Raw genomic sequence first — 15,875 nt, forward strand, 5'->3', positions numbered from 1 at the left:
CAGACTGATCAAGGGGAATCTTACTGAGCTGTAGAGGAAGCCCTCCGCATTCATGCCGATGTAGAAACCTCCTTTGACTCCCTGAATGGCCACCACTCTTAAGCCGACAGGGATGAGGTTGAAAAGAGCTAGGGAAAAATAAGGAGGACATGTTATGTAACAATATGTTTGGCACTGCTAGAACCACACTAGAAACAGTGCTAATCTAATTCTTTGTTTAACAGTTCTATCTAATAAAAGACGGAGAATGGGAGCGCTGCTCAGGCTCTGGCGTTGTCCGCGCCGTCAAAATGAACCAGGGGTGCGTTTCCCAAAGCCAACTATGATCGCAAGTTCTGTTGTTACCAATAGAGTTCAATGGAACTTGCGACCATAGTTGGCTAACGATGCTTTTGGGAAACGCACCCCAGAGCGGCAGGACGTACGCGACGGCTAGGGGAACAAATGGATTCTCAGGGACCACCCTGCTGGCTAGCTCATAAACCGAGTTCCTAAATATCTAGTGCGAACACTATGATGCAGTGTCGAGCTCCCTCGAAAGGGAAACATGTCCAACATTTTGTTTTTTCATTCTTAGAAGAAAAAAAAAAATCTTGATAGAACAAAAGTTAAATATCCTTGATCGGACAGAACAAATCAATAGTGTCCCACATTCCTAGGAACAAGTTTGCAGACAAATATGAAATACGGCTCTCCTTGCATTTTCCCTTTGTGAGGATGAGAGGTACTGTTCAATAACCTTGTGAGAAAAGTACTTGATCATTTTCTTTTTATTATTTTGAGTTTTTTGTCTGCAGTCTCAAATAAAAATAAATAAACAAAAACTGTCATATTTTCATATTTTTCAACCAGGCCACTGTCGTAGCATTTCATAGATTTGGATCCTCAGCTGCAGCTTAGAAGCAAAGAAGCACCTGGCACACTTTACCCCACATCTACCATTTTGTTCAAATTCATTGATAATCTTTAGTTGGCATAGTTGGAGATTCAAAAACAGGTATAATGTGCACATGACTAAAAGTCATGGACAAAATGTAGACATAAAACTAATGTTACCTGCTCAAGTCATCTGTATTTGGTAGACATGACAAAAAATGTGCATTACCATAGATTAATGGGGCAACGCAGTCTTCCTCCTTCTATATAGTTTTCAAGTGAAGGAATGAGCCCAGTTTGCTGATGCTCAGTATTGTGGCTTGAAAGGGTGCCAGCATGCCCATTATTGAATCATGAGGGGATTCAATCTCACTTGATAAAAATCAGTGCCTGCTGCGCTTTGGTGTAAATTTGCCTGAAAAGCTGTGAATACTTCAGTGGGTCTCTCAGTTTCTATTTGTGCTGAAGCTTCTTTGAAAATCTAAAGCAAGTAGTTCAATACAGTTAGTCTACCCTTTTGAAAAGTAGCTGAACTACATAATACTATTAAAAAGTAACTTCTTCAAAGCAATATTAAACTAGTACAAAAATAATGGCATTCTAAATAACGAGTGCATTGTACTTGCGATTAAAACTGTAAGTTTGGTTGGACATTTTGAAGGTGCTGTCCCCATTAAAACATTTTTTTTTAAATTAATATATGCCAAAAATGCTGGGTTGTTTCAAACAAATTTTGGGTCAAATATAGACAAGCCCAAACGTTGGGTTAAAAATGTAACCCAGCGGCTGGGTTTGTCCATATCTGACCCAAAATTGGGTTGAAACAACCCAGCATTTTTTAGAGTGAGTTAGTTGCAGGTGTAATAGGGGGAAGGTCATTAACAGAGGGCATTTTGATTGGACAGATGAATTTTGATTCAGACACAGCTGAATGTGAAACTGGAAACATTTTATTTTACATTGGTTGTTGTATGTACACTCTAAAAAATGCTGGGTTGTTTCCACCCAATTTTGGGTAAAATATGGACAAACCCAGCCGTTGGGTTACATTTTTACATTACATTTTTAACCCAACGTTTAGGTTTGTCCATATTGTACCCAAAATTGGGTTGAAACAACCCAGCATTTGTGTATATAAAAGACAAAAAAATTGGTCATTTTTTGAATGCTTATTTTGTTGATGAGTCAAGTCTAAGCAGACTTACAGTAATGACTGTACAGTACTGAAGAATCTTACTGTAATGTGCTAGGACAGGCTGTTCTGAAACGCAACACATGGGTTTCAGGAATGGTAGGATCGAGACTGATAATTTATAGACAGAAATCTCAAAGTGAAGCACCAAGAAGCAGACATCTAAAGAGTCAGTCCTCTGTTCCTAATGTGTGTCTGAGAGAAGACGCTGTCATAGTTACTGCATTTTGACAAACCTTTTTTTACTTATGATTAACGACTAAACGCAGACAGTCAGATTACCTTGACATTAATGATTAATCAATGGCAAACGTTTTCAAATAACTAAGAGGGATTTGAAATGCGCTAGGTTATTTGATGGTAATTTTGAGCACATCCGTTTTACAAAATGGTTTCTTAAGTGCTTCCGTCTGATGACAACCAATTTGAATCATTTTGATGGAGGGGAACAGGACTGGACTGTCCCACATCATCAGATTGTAATATTATTGACTAGCAGACAGTTTGTAATCATATGTGATCTATGGTGCCTCCACAAAACATGAATCATCAAATTTGCATTATTTGAACACAGATGCTGAAATTTGCTATTGTTAAGCTCAGTCTAAACCCATATGTTAAAGTGTCATGAATGGAAAAAATAAAATTTTCCTTGCACTTTTGACATATAAGTCAAGTCACCTTTATTTATATAGCGCTTTTTATAATATACAGATTGTTTCAAAGCGGCAGTCGTCGCGTCTTTGGCCCCGCCCACTGGTGTGTTAGTGAGACGAGGAGAGAAGAGCGATACAGGGTCACTGGACTAAAATAACATTAATGCTAGGAATGTGCTTATTTATTTTCAACAATGTGAATGTCTCAGTTGAGCATTATTTATTTATATTCGGTACATTTCACTGTGGATACTTTGGTAAATCCGTCGCAATTTCGGCGCAGGCTTTGCAAAGAGACTTTTACGATATGGACTCGACAGTAATGCGACAACATGTAAGTAACTGTGTTCATTCTAATGGCTGATCTGTGAACAGTTATTCCTGATATGTAATGATTCATGTTCTGTCAGATGTTCTTTGTCTATGTGTTAATCAAACCAGTGACTAAATGATCAACTTCACACAATTGTTCTTAGTAAAATGAAAATAATCTGTTTAAGAAAAAATAAAGTGATTAAATTATTTATAGAAAGAGATCAAGGAACGCTCCCTTTACAATCGCTGGAGCTGTCAATCAAACAGCGCAGGTTTGTCAGTGACTGAGTTCTGGACTTTCACCAAAAACTCCCGTTATAATCAACGAATCTCTTATTTACATTGTGTTTGCACTGTTAGTTATGATGAAAGCATTGGTTAGTGTGCAGAATAGGAGACTGAAACTCCTGAAAGCTAGGGGACGTTGCTGGCTCAGCGCCAGCAGTTGTCGCAAGTTTAGAAAGGGGCGCCAGGTGTATGACGTCATCACTCGACGCAGAGTAGCCTCCATCATCCGCTGCAGGTGAAAACACCAGTGGAACACATCCAGTGTCGCCACTAGCTTCGGATGAAGAGAGGCAACGACGGCGCTTTTCACATCTGTCTATCGAAATAGGAGAGATGAGCCGCTTTCTCGATTTGAAGATGGAAGTTTTTCCCAGCCGCGGAGAGTTAGGCCAGCACCCGGCACTTGACTTCTCGGCCGGGGCTCTAGATGCGATGGCCATGGCAGAGTGTGATGGGGAACTCGCAACCTCAACCTCAAGGCCATCCCCTTGAAGTGTTTCTAGCGGTGCATAATAGTTTGAAAGAGTGAGGAGGTTATCATCATCAACCGGAGAAAAAGGGGAAGAGAACCCCGACGGCCATCCTTCGCCCGTACTGTTATCCAGGTGTTAAGTGGATCAGACATAGTAACAGCACCAGCGGGGACTTTGGCGGCATCATCTGTGACGCCGGGTTTGGACATTGGATGTAGTAAATCCACACGTGAGAGGAGTAAAGATTGTCGTTGGAGGACGTTATCCAACAGGGCCTCTATGGAGCGGAGCTCAGACCTCAGACACTAATCAACACTCAACACTTTTAACACGATTAGTTAACATTGAGAGCTGTAATAGAAAAAACGTGCCAAAGGTTTTCGAAAGAGTTCCACACTTAGCTATTTCATATGCAAAGATGTTAGCCAATCACAGAAATGGGCGTTTACACTGAAAGTCTCACATCAGACTTTAACAGAGGGCTAAATTCAAGGTAGGAAAAATGTCTTTCTAAATTATGAACATTTTTGATGTAAAAATCATACTGATATTATAAGTGCACCCCCGGAAAGATTATAAAACAGTTTATAGCCCCTTTAATGTATTAATTGAATATAGTAATTTAAAAAGTTTTTTTTTTAACTCTAATATCATTTCATTTAAATTACATCAGTTTAAATCTTACTTGGGTGCCCGCCTATACCACCTTTTTTAAGTTAAAGCTATACATTTAAACGAGGGTGCTCTGTAGTATCGGGAACTGCACCAGTCATGGTGCATGTGATATTCTGTGAGCATTTCTCTCTCTGATCTGCTGACAGCTTCAATAGAACGGTAATTCAGGAATTGATCTCAGGAGTTGATTCTCATCAACATAATCAGTAGGGCTCAAAAGGTCAGTCATTTCAAGGTGGAAGTAATGTATTATTCTGATAAATTTATTGTGGGCTTGATCTGAATGCTAAACTGTGTTTTCATTTATTTATTATTATCTCCATATCTTTATGAACTTCTGGTTGCTTGTAATAGTGGGAACAATTCAACTGGTACGAATGGTGTCACGCTTTCTGCATGTTTTCTGTAGATGAATCCAAAATTGCCCCCTAAGGGTGTTATTTGAGGGGACATCCATTTGTAGTGGTGTCCGAAACCATAGTGGATGTTATTGAGTGTGCTTATTCAATCCCACAATGCACTGCAATAATGAGTGTACAACCAATGCCGCTGTCCGAATTTGCTCACTCGTTTTCATTCACTCCTTCAAGCAGAGGTGTAAAGTCCAGGGGTCAGAAAGTAAAAGTCCTGCCATATGTTTATTCTCCCCATGAACTCAGCCAGCGGATTTCACTAATTAGTTCTCCTGGCTGAAAAACTGTGCTAATTAGCAATTCCAGGTGATTGGAACAAAATTCTGAGGAGGATTTTTATTTCTGAACCTGCACTTCACACCTCTGCCTTCAAGTGAACAGTATTTGTGGACTAACGTAGGGAATAGTGAATGAGGGTTTACTGTGTCTTTGGGTATTGGGTCTTTTAGTTTGTTCTTGGCCTTTTTATGTTAATTAGCCTGTTCTCCTTCCTATACGGTGTTTCTTCCCATGGTAGAGCTTCTAACACTAAAGATTGCTTTTAAAATAATCTTCCTGATTTGTCTCAACTGGTCAGCATACCAGATAGCTCAGAAAAACTTGATGCTAACAGAAATTATGGACTCTCTCTTTTTTAGCACACAGTTGCTCCTTTGTGCTTAAAGAAGATTAAGGCGAACAGTCCGATGTGATGGTATAATGTGCACACTCTTACCAGGGCGCTTCAGCAAAAGAGCAGTTTCCCTTAAAGAGCTTGCACAGATGGAGAGCAAGGGCCAACGCGGGGGCCAACGCTCCGCATCGCTGCCCTGCCGCAGATATGTCAAAAACGATTGTCCCTCTGTTGCCACTTGCAGGGAGCTTGGGATGCATGTTTAGCGCTCCCCAACCCTTCGCACTGGCTCATCAGGACAGTCAGACACGGCTATGCGATTCAGATTGCCAGATACCCACCTCGATTCAGCGGTGTCCTTTTTACCTCGGTGGCAGGCAAAGACGCCCCTGCAGTTTGCAGATTGCAGTCCTCTTGGTGAAGGATGCAATAGAGCCTGTCCCTCCAGCCAGAATTGAAGGAAGAGTTTTATAGCCCTTCATAATACTAAAGAAAGGTGGTGGGTTACGACTAAGGCTGTGAATCTTTGGGAAGACAGTGAATCGATTCAATTCATGACTCATTGGTTTTCGATTAGTCAATAACGATTTTTGCACATTCAGAATGATTAGATCGGAGACAATTCACCAAAAAATTTGATGAGATTTCTATTAATTGAATTTAATTCTGCATTTTGTATATGCATTAGTAGGCTAAATGATTCCCCCAATGTGTCTTAGTCAGGGTGTGAATTACAAGCAACCTTCGGGGAATAGAGAGTGGGGCTAAAAAAAAACTTTTGTCAATTGTTCATGTTGGTTCTTAAAGATGCTACATAACTTTATTTTAATAGCCTATACAAATTGGCATTTGTAGAAATGTACATAAGCCAACATTTAAAAAGGCTTAAAAGTATTATTAGTTCATGCTAACTGTTCATGTAACACTTCACAATTCAGTTTTCAGACCATACAACTCAAATGCAAAAATGAAACATTTAAACCAGATTAAGGTTCATTTTTCTTGTTTTTCAGACATCATCAATGTATATTTGTGACTTCAGAAACAATCATTTGAATAAATGAAATCCAACCGCTTTTCTATTTAAAATTTTTTGTTGTACATAAACACGCAGACTCAACACAGGGGACGACCTTATTACCCAATGTGCCATAATTTGTATTATTAATATAGTAACTGCATTAAATATAAGGGAGTCTCGGACTGCCCATCGGAATTAGCCGGGAAAAGTGAAATCCAGGTGGCCAGGCCACGGATTTGGCACATTGCCCAGCTTGTTTGTATTTACCTACTTAATTGTTACTTTATTTTATTTTATTGGGTTTTGAATCAAGCCCTACACAAGCTGCCATTCAAGATGTTAACGCAGAAACGCATTTGGACTTGTGTTCGCCATCAAGATTGGTTTGCGGCCTTAGACCTGAAGGATAGACCTGAAGCATACATTCATGTCACGATTCTGCCTCAACACAGACCATTTATTTGGTTTGCTTTCAAGGATCAGGCATACCAGTACAAGGTCCTCTCTTTTGGGCTGTCCCTGTCACCTTGCGTCACCTTCACAAAAGTCGCAGAGGCTGCCCCTGCCCAGCTAAGGGAAGTGGGCGTTTGCATCCTCAATTATCGTGATGACTTACTGATTCTAGCTCACTCTCGAGATTTATTGTGTGTGCACAGGAACCTTGTGCTCAGACACCTCAGCCAATTGAGGCTTCAGGTCAACTGGGAAAAAAGTAAGCTCTCCCCAGTCGAGAGCATCTCTTTTCTCGGGATGGAGTTGATGACAGCGCGTCTCACGAACGAGCTCAGCAGACCTTGCATTTCTACGGGCAGAGGTTCCCTTAGAAGAAGTGTCCGAGTCAGGCTGGGGCGCCGTACGCAACAGGCACACAGCTTGGGCTCCTGGACAGGACATGTCGCATGTAGCAACTCACCCACTTTTTCCTCCAGTAACTGAAGTCACTGCAAGCCACTCATATCACAGGTGAACTCAATCACGCAGTGGACCTGCTCTCACGACCAATGATGCTTGAAAGAGAGTGAAGACTCCAACGCCCAGGTAGTCCAGCTGATTTGGAGAGGATTCAGTGACGCACAGGTACGTTGTAGACTTGTTCGCTTCCCAGCCATCCTCCCATTGCCCTCTGTGGTATTCCATGTCCGAAGCCTTAGACCTTGAAAAGTGTTAAGTGGTCGGGATAGCACCACAACACGATGCACAGTAAGTCCTTAAGGAAACACAACCTGATAATCAGGTTTCTTAGAGTCACCAGGAGGTTAAACCCAAGGCCGTGCCATATTTCCTAACTCTCTGTAGTCTTGCCTAGACATGTCAGCGAAACATGCCTGGAGTTTGGTCCGGGATACTCTCACGTGATCCTAAGACCCTGCCCGGGCTATGTGCCCAGAGTTCCCACAACCTCATTTAGGGATCAAGTAGTGAAGCTACTTCCATCGCCCTTGGATGCCTGTGACTTCTTTCCATGTGTGGCACTTCCTCGTTGGTAAGTCCATGTGATGTATTCTCCACATGTTAACCTCCCTTTGGGCAGGATGTGGTCTCCGTAGTGTTTTTTTTTTCTGAATAAGAAAAAGAGCACTTTCCCCATCGCTAACAACTGGTCTGCACAGCTGTAAGTTTTTATTTAATAAAAAATAAATAAAAAAGGTCAAGAAATGGCTGAAGCAACCTATTCACTTGCACTTGCTACTTGGCACGCAGTAGCTTGACAACATCTGGACCACCAATATCTCATAACACGTTTCGGCTGGTTGTGGTGTTTTCGCTAGGGACCCCTGATGTCGGTACATCGACACAGCATTAAAGTGACTGATAGATAGGAAACGTCTTGGTTACTATTGTAACCTCAGTTCCCCGATGTACGTTGTGTCACTCCTGCCACAGTGCTGAACTACCCACTGTCCCGGCTCCTCAGCACAAACCTGAACGAGTGGACGACGTCACCAATTCTCATTGGCCTTTTCTCAAAGTATCAGAGGTGTTTGGGGCTCCCAAGAGCGACCCCTAGTGTCAGTAAATAGACACAATGTCTCGTTCCCTCCATAAGGTAATGGAGGTTACAACATTTTGAGAACATTATTAAAGACCAGATCACTTCTAGAACAACGTTCTATTAATGTTCATGGAATAATTTTTGCTCATATCTCTGAATGAACCTTGCCATGAAGATCTGAGAATGTTCCCTGTTAGCTGGGCATCTACCTTCATGTTTCAACCTGCTGGGCAGATTACAACTTATCCTTCTCACCCAATACCCGCCACATTGATCCTGATCAATTTCACCATGTTCGGTCATCTATGCGAGAGGAGGACTGGTCCCCCTACTGAACCCGGTTTCTCCCAAGGTTTTCTCCATTTCTGTCACTTTCTGAAGTTTGGGTTCCTTCCCACTGCAAACTTCCTTCCCACTGTCGCCTTTGGCTTTGACAACTTTACAGATGTACAAATGTGTACGAATTCTTATTTATAAATATAAAATTCATAGCATTAATGTTTTGATTCAGTTGTATTCAATTGTCGTATCAATGATGTTTTCAGTCGCATTTATTAAACACAGTTTACTCATCTACTTTATAATGAAACGATAACATTTCGCCCTGTTCATGATCAACTGCAAACTCATTCAAAGGATTACATAATGTTAAGCAAGACTACACTTTAAAAACTTGAAATGAATAATATTTCTGTAATTGTTTAACCATTATGTATCATGTAATATTTATTTTGTTTGCGTGGGACACAAAAGGCATTTTCTCACTAGTCGTTGTAATCCAAATCTTTGCAAATCCGTATGATTTCGAACAGATCTAAATTCAGGACAGATCCAAATTCAGGCTTTTATTCTGCGATCTTGATCTTCATTCACAGCATCGACTGTAAACGTCAAATCCTGCATGCGTTATGAATTAAAAAAATGCCGCCTCAAGAAGCTTTATGGCACGTTTTACGGCAGTGATATCAAACGCTTATTGGCTCTCGCCAGTTTCATGTTTCAGTTGATCTGCATTTGGATGAGAAATGTGCACCTTCACCGAGCTGGACTGCAATGCAACACATCATTTGGACTACTTTTGGTACCACTTTTGACATTTTTGCAAAATAAATAGAGATTCCACTTGTCTGTCTGTTATGTTTTTCTTTACAACTGTACATATTTTTAAGAAATGGATATGGGTTTAGACGAGGGATTAACAGCTCAAAATATTTTAATGCTATATTGTAATTTTCCTGCAGATTTCTGTCCATTACTGTAACGGAATATAGACTTAAAATATGACATTAACGCAAGTATTTATTGACAGCACAGAGCAACAGGGCAGAAATCAGTGAGTAGTATTGAAATTAACAAAAGCGGGTAAAAATCAGCTGTGGCGAGTAACGCTGTCAAATCACTAGCTAGTTTGGCGTGTTATTAATAGGTTTACTCACTTTGCCGGGAAAGTTCGTGTAAGCTAAATCTGCGCAGATTTAGGGCAAATTCTTAACCCATGAGTCATCAGCGGGAACTGGAGCGGGCTCTTGGCTGTGCTCGGGAAAATTAGCAGATTCTAGAGCGGACTCTTGGCTGCACTCTGGTTTAATTTACAGGAACAGACTTGAATCTATTCTTTTGGACTAGAACGGATATACAGGCTATCACAGGAGTGGACGGGCGTTGGGAACATTATAGGAGGATCAGCAAGCGTGGAAACAAGATTCATAGTTCCAGAATTAGCTTTCCTAGGCTTGGGGAAGGAGACTCTGAGTTGGGGAACTCTTGCGCTTGTGTGAAGAGTGCTGAGGTTGATGAGGACTCTGTGGACCGGGCTACTGGACCCTGAAGGACTGAAGAGGGATGTGCAGGTAGTGGGATGATGGCTTCTTCTACTTCACCTACAGTGTAGGAACGGTGCACTTAGCCACAGGACATCCTCGATGTAACGCTGCAGGGAACAGGTGGTAACTGAAGCTGTCAGAATCTATTTGAAAAGATGATTGTCCAATCCCCACCAGAACACGGTCTTTAAGGCGCCCTCATTCTAAGGCACCATGTTGGAGAGCTCAAAAAATTCCTTCATGTAATTCTCGATCAGTTGACCATTTCAGAAAACAGATGGGAGCAGATACGCAGTATAAATAGCTTGGTAAAAGATTTTTCTTTTTTGCAGGTGCAGGAGATCATGGATGACAGATGGAAGCACACACCTCATTGTGACAGGTAAGTATGAAGGTAATTTTGACCTTGCAGGCAAACAGACAGGAACACTGGAGACACGAGGGAAGGGAAGACACTCTCTAGCGATAATCACTGTAGAAAAACGCTGGAGATCAAGTCCACTTCGTTAGAATGTGACTGGACAACAAGCGGAGACGTGTGCCTTTATAGGAGAAGTGATGTGGGTGCAGATTGGTGGCAGGTGCGGATGATCAGTATGCTGGTGAGAGTGTGTGCTGTGATAGGGAGCCAGGAGGGATTATGGGAGATGTATTGCAGAAGTGAACAAGTGAGATCGTGACAATTACATTGTTTATATTCTTTTTATATTCTCTATAAAATGGTAATTCTGTAACTTTGTTTATTATTGCGAAGCTGCTTTGAAACTATTTCTATTGTATAAAGCGCTATAAAAATAAAGGTGACGACTTGTTTTCCCTTGTGCTTGTTGTTGTAACCCATTTTGGATTTGTCCTTTTATATTTATTTTGTGATTTTGTTTCTTTGGACTTAAAAGACATTTATTAAAAATCTTTGCACTTCAAGCCACTATCCTCTGCTTGCCTTCTTTATCCAGCCTGCCCATAGTTAAAAACGGAAAGGGGCAATTTAAGATTTTGCTTGCTAAATTATTAACTGCAGTTTACTGATCTCTGCCTGTGGAACAGACTGACAGATGAATGTAAGGATTAGAGGTGGAAAGGACGTCTTCAGTTCAGCTGAGTTAAAGAACAGCCTGGGGCTATTCCAGTAGCTCCCTTCAACTTTCTTCCATCTCACTCCACACCTTTTCAATCTGCAAACAGGACAGTTTTACACTCTCAGAAAGTCTCCACTTTCTCAGAGATATAAAAAAGACATTGCACTCCCATTTCCCTGAAGCATTTCAAAAAGGGTAGATGGTGGATATGAATAGATATGAAATAAGAGTAAGGTCCTCTTATCCATCAACTGTGTGTAAAGTCAGAGCATGAATATTTCATGCAGAACTCACAATTCATTATGGGTTCACACTTTTTATTTATTTAAATTTAGCATAAACTTCTACTTCAAAAAAGTATAACCACACAAATGCAAAAATCACAAACTCCTGGTGACCTGTTTATTTTGATTATTATTATTATTTTATTCAAAATTTAAACAATTGAGCTATTATTTACCGGTAATATTCCCATGAATTAGATGTAAATTGTCTTTATTCATCATAACCTATAGGCCAGAGTGTAAGTATTCAATCGGAATTGCGTGGTATTGCAATTAATCCAACCAAAAACTGACGAATGGCGTATTATGGTAATTGCTCATTGCAGACAAGCCTGCTCATTTGGAATTAAATGATTTTATCAACATTACAACAAGGGTATGAATGCTGCTGTGAATCCAACAGTTGTTTTGTGTGAGAACTGAATACAATTACTGTTTTACTACAATTACCTATTTTAAGGATCGCATGGTTTAAGCGCACGGCGCAAGTGGGCGTGTCCGAATCCACTTTTGCTAGTTTAACTGGAAAAATTCTCTTAATGAGTAATGGGTGTGTTTTGGGCGTATCATTCAATAAACCAATCAGAGTCTCAACTCCCATTCCTTTTAAAAGCCAGTTGCGCTTGCGCTTCGCTATTTACATGGCGGAATTTGCAAGCGGAAAAACTGAACGCTTCTCTAGAGAGGAAATGGATCTGCTTGTGCGCGAGGATAAAACGCAAGCAGACCATCTACGGGATAAAGTGTACATGCATTGTGGACCCGCCTATAGTCGCACATTACTAACGCGGTCTTTAAAAAATATTGCCCCATTGAGTTTAGACCAGGTTTCAGTTGGTCAATGGCTCAGTCTATTTCTGTTTCCTCAAAATAGCAATGCTCGAACAATGCGCCTGAACACACCTCGTTTTCAGACCAGTGCATGTGCATGGGCGCTCAAATGGGCGCAAATGCATTTGCTATTTAAACACCATGGTGCAGGAAGTGAAAATGATAACTGCGTCGGGCTGGAACTAGCAAAAAACAATTGCGCCTGGCGCCGCATTGCGACAAATCATTCCCAACAAATGCCACATAAAAACGTTTTTAGAGGATTTTAAGAAGCCTTTTCTGTTTTGCACCACAATCTGTTCTGGACACAGATGATGTTAGGGGACTGGAGCGACCTACAGGGCCCTGGGGAGTTCATTTGTTCAGAAGCTGTTCCCCCAGAGGGGACTGTTTGTCTGTTCTGAAAGGGCATTGGTGTAAAAGTTTAATACCGATAGTGAAACTAATGCTTTATGGTCATACCATATAAATGTAGTTCTGACGGCCGACTGTTCCTCATCAGAACCACCTTTAATGAATAAGCAATGTAAATACTTTAGCACGACTCAATGGAGATCTTAGGCAGTCGGTTCTTTCACAAGAGACAGCACAAACTGTAGGAAATGCATACAATTCACACGTTTAACACTCTCATTACGGGCCACGAGTGTATTGCCTTTGTTAGACAGCCCTACAGAAAAGGATGACTCATAGAAAGAGCGCTGGCAATAGAGAAGTGCTGCAAACCTGGTTAAGTGGGATCGCCCTGCCTTCCAGTACGTGTAACAATTCTGATCTCACTCAACTCATCCACACTTACCTTTGAATAATAATTTGCATTCAAAACGATTCAAATTCATATGAATTGAAACATTAAAATAACATGGCTCTTTCATGATTAGAGCTATAATATATTACCAGAAGCAAATGTCCACTAAACAATTATGTCATTTCATTCTCATTGGTGGTGTGCGTTTAAATATAAGAAATACGTATTCGTAGAAATAATCTAAATCTATTATCAGATGAGAAAGACATCATAGCAGTTTTATGAGAAACAATAAGATTTTCAAAAAGACAAAAGTCCAATTATACAAATGCTTGTCCTCAAACAGATGTCTGGTATATTTCATCACATTAGTTATAGCTATGAAGGACACATTCAGTCGAAAGTCGGCTATATAATGAAGGTAGATTTTTAAGGTTTCTTTTATTTTCAACAAAAATGTCAGGTCAGGCTAGTTGTCACGTGTTTTATATGTTATCTTTTTATACAGCTAATTAATTACAGTTTGTGCTGAATCAATCAATAGTTTGATATTTGTGTTACCTTGCATACATTTTTTAATTGTTTTACCATTCACCATCCGCTGAAAAGCCTATTCAAATTCAAATCTGTCATCATTTTATCATCACACGTGTGTGTGTGTGTGTCTGTGTGTGTGTGTGTGTGTGTGATAAAATGATGAAATTTTATTATTTTTATTTGTTTATTTTTGCCTATACTATACCTTTAAGGATTGTGCCTTTTCAGAAACAGACCTTCATAAATATACCAACCCTGAGTTCACTGAAGTAAAATGTACGACAACGGTCTCCCCTACACTCTAAAAAATGCTGGGTTGTTTTAACCCAATTTTGGGTCAGATATGGACAAACCCAGCCATTGGGTTACATTTTTAAATTGCATTTTTGATCCAACGGTTGGGTTTGTCCATATTTGACCCAAAATTGGGTAAAAACAACCCAGCATTTTTTTTAGAGTGTACAGTATGCAATTGGTGTGGTACACTGAACTCTGTGTGCGCTCCACACTTGGTGCGGTTCCAGTCACTCACTGTTGTCGCTGTTCTCATCCTTGGTGCCATCGATGGTTCCGTCTGGCTGCATCTGCAGGTAAAAGCCCTGCTGGCTGAACAGTCGTGTCACAATGCCTTTCAGCTGCGGCTCTGGAACAAATAAACACACAGCCCCGTCCCCAACCCACATGTTTATCAGAATCCACCCCAACACATTGCAACTTTTATTTTTTATCATGTTAACAGAAGAAGAAAAAAAATGAAGAATTTAAAATAAGTTCTTGACTTCTTATCTGGTGATGATAGTGAATGTATTTGTGAATGGCTGTGTTGATAAAACTCTGCATATTTGTTTCTGCGACCTCATTAATCAATTTCACTATGGACACCTGGCGTTTAGAAGACCAGCTGTAGCCATAACAGGTGTTTTCTGATGAAGCGGTGATCTGTACAAGCGGGTACAATAAATGTTTTGAGGCAGGCCTGAGAGGTGAGGAGTGAAGAGGGCCGCATGGATGACCTGGCATGCAGCAAAGTCCCACAGCTTTCAAGACCAGAGCTCAGGAGAGTTGTGAATGTCCATGATGGTCATGATCAGCTATTCATCATGGGCCTCATCTATCCACTGCAGCCCCAGTATCTCAGACAGGCTGGAAGGGCCATCAATCACACAAACGAGCCTGCCTGCATCCATCAGGAAGAACATTACTAAATCACACATGGAATCCACACCTCTATAATAAAGACTGGAGTATAAGGGCCCCGTAGGACATGACTCTACCTGGGGAAAAAAGTTTGGGGTTTAACACATGTATGTGTGTGAATCTATCTCTTGAAAACATGTCTAGGTCATCATTTCCCCGAATTAAGAAATTTAAGAACTTTTTTTTATTTTATTTTTTTATCCACAGTGACATTTAAAAAAAAAATGAAAATCAAGCATTGATTCCAAATTCTCATAACTATAATGCATTTTTTGTTTTTTTGTTTTTATGAAAATTCCATTAATAGATATTAGTCTCAGACATCATAGGGACAAACTTGATGTTAAAGGGTTAGTTCACCCAAATTTTTTTAATTCTGTCATTAATTACTAACCCTCCCTTTCAGGGTTTTAGACTTATGTTTGGCCACTAGAGACATTGCGTCTCTTGTTGGTTTTCAGTCTCTGTCATCATAGCCCCTTTCACACAGCGCGTTGATCCCGCGAAATTGCCGGGAAATTGCCAGAGTGCCCTCTGTGTGAACGCAAACACGTCCCGGGATTGATGCCGGGTTGGGGACCTAGTAACATTGCCGGGATCAGTCTCGGTAACGCGCCCTGTGTGAAAAAAAGCCAGGACCAATGCCGTAAGGGGTGTGTTGTAGTCATATGTGCCATCGCGCGACTCTGTTGCTCTTAGAAGAAAGTTTGTGTTCGTCATCAACAAAGAAAGAACGGAAAAATGTCTGCAAACTGGAACGAAGCAGAGACCAGGAGCTCCTTACTATCCGCGCTGAAGCAGAGATCGTTCGCCAGCTTTGTGGAACGGTACGCGATGCGTTAGTGTACATGTTTTCGACGC

General features: G+C 40.7%; 1 protein-coding gene across 5 annotated transcripts in view; it reads right to left on the reverse strand.

The window, feature by feature from the left end:
* Positions 1 to 15,875, reverse strand: part of fgf12a (fibroblast growth factor 12a) — a 79,986-nt gene that overhangs the window by 33,933 nt on the left and 30,178 nt on the right. For 4 of the 5 annotated variants that reach the window (XM_079614284.1, XM_079614283.1, XM_079614281.1 and 1 more), the window contains 2 exons: positions 14,350 to 14,460; positions 25 to 128 (listed from right to left, as the gene is read on the reverse strand). In XM_079614284.1, the coding sequence (XP_079470410.1) occupies positions 25 to 128; positions 14,350 to 14,460 (215 nt within the window). Of the gene's footprint in view, positions 1 to 24; positions 129 to 14,349; positions 14,461 to 14,830; positions 14,972 to 15,875 lie in introns of those variants that run through there. The other variant, XM_079614285.1, reaches the window with a different exon arrangement.

The sequence above is a fragment of the Phoxinus phoxinus genome, assembly GCF_949152265.1.
Source record: "Phoxinus phoxinus genome assembly, chromosome: 5".
In the NCBI taxonomy this organism is placed as follows: Eukaryota; Metazoa; Chordata; class Actinopteri; order Cypriniformes; family Leuciscidae; genus Phoxinus; species Phoxinus phoxinus.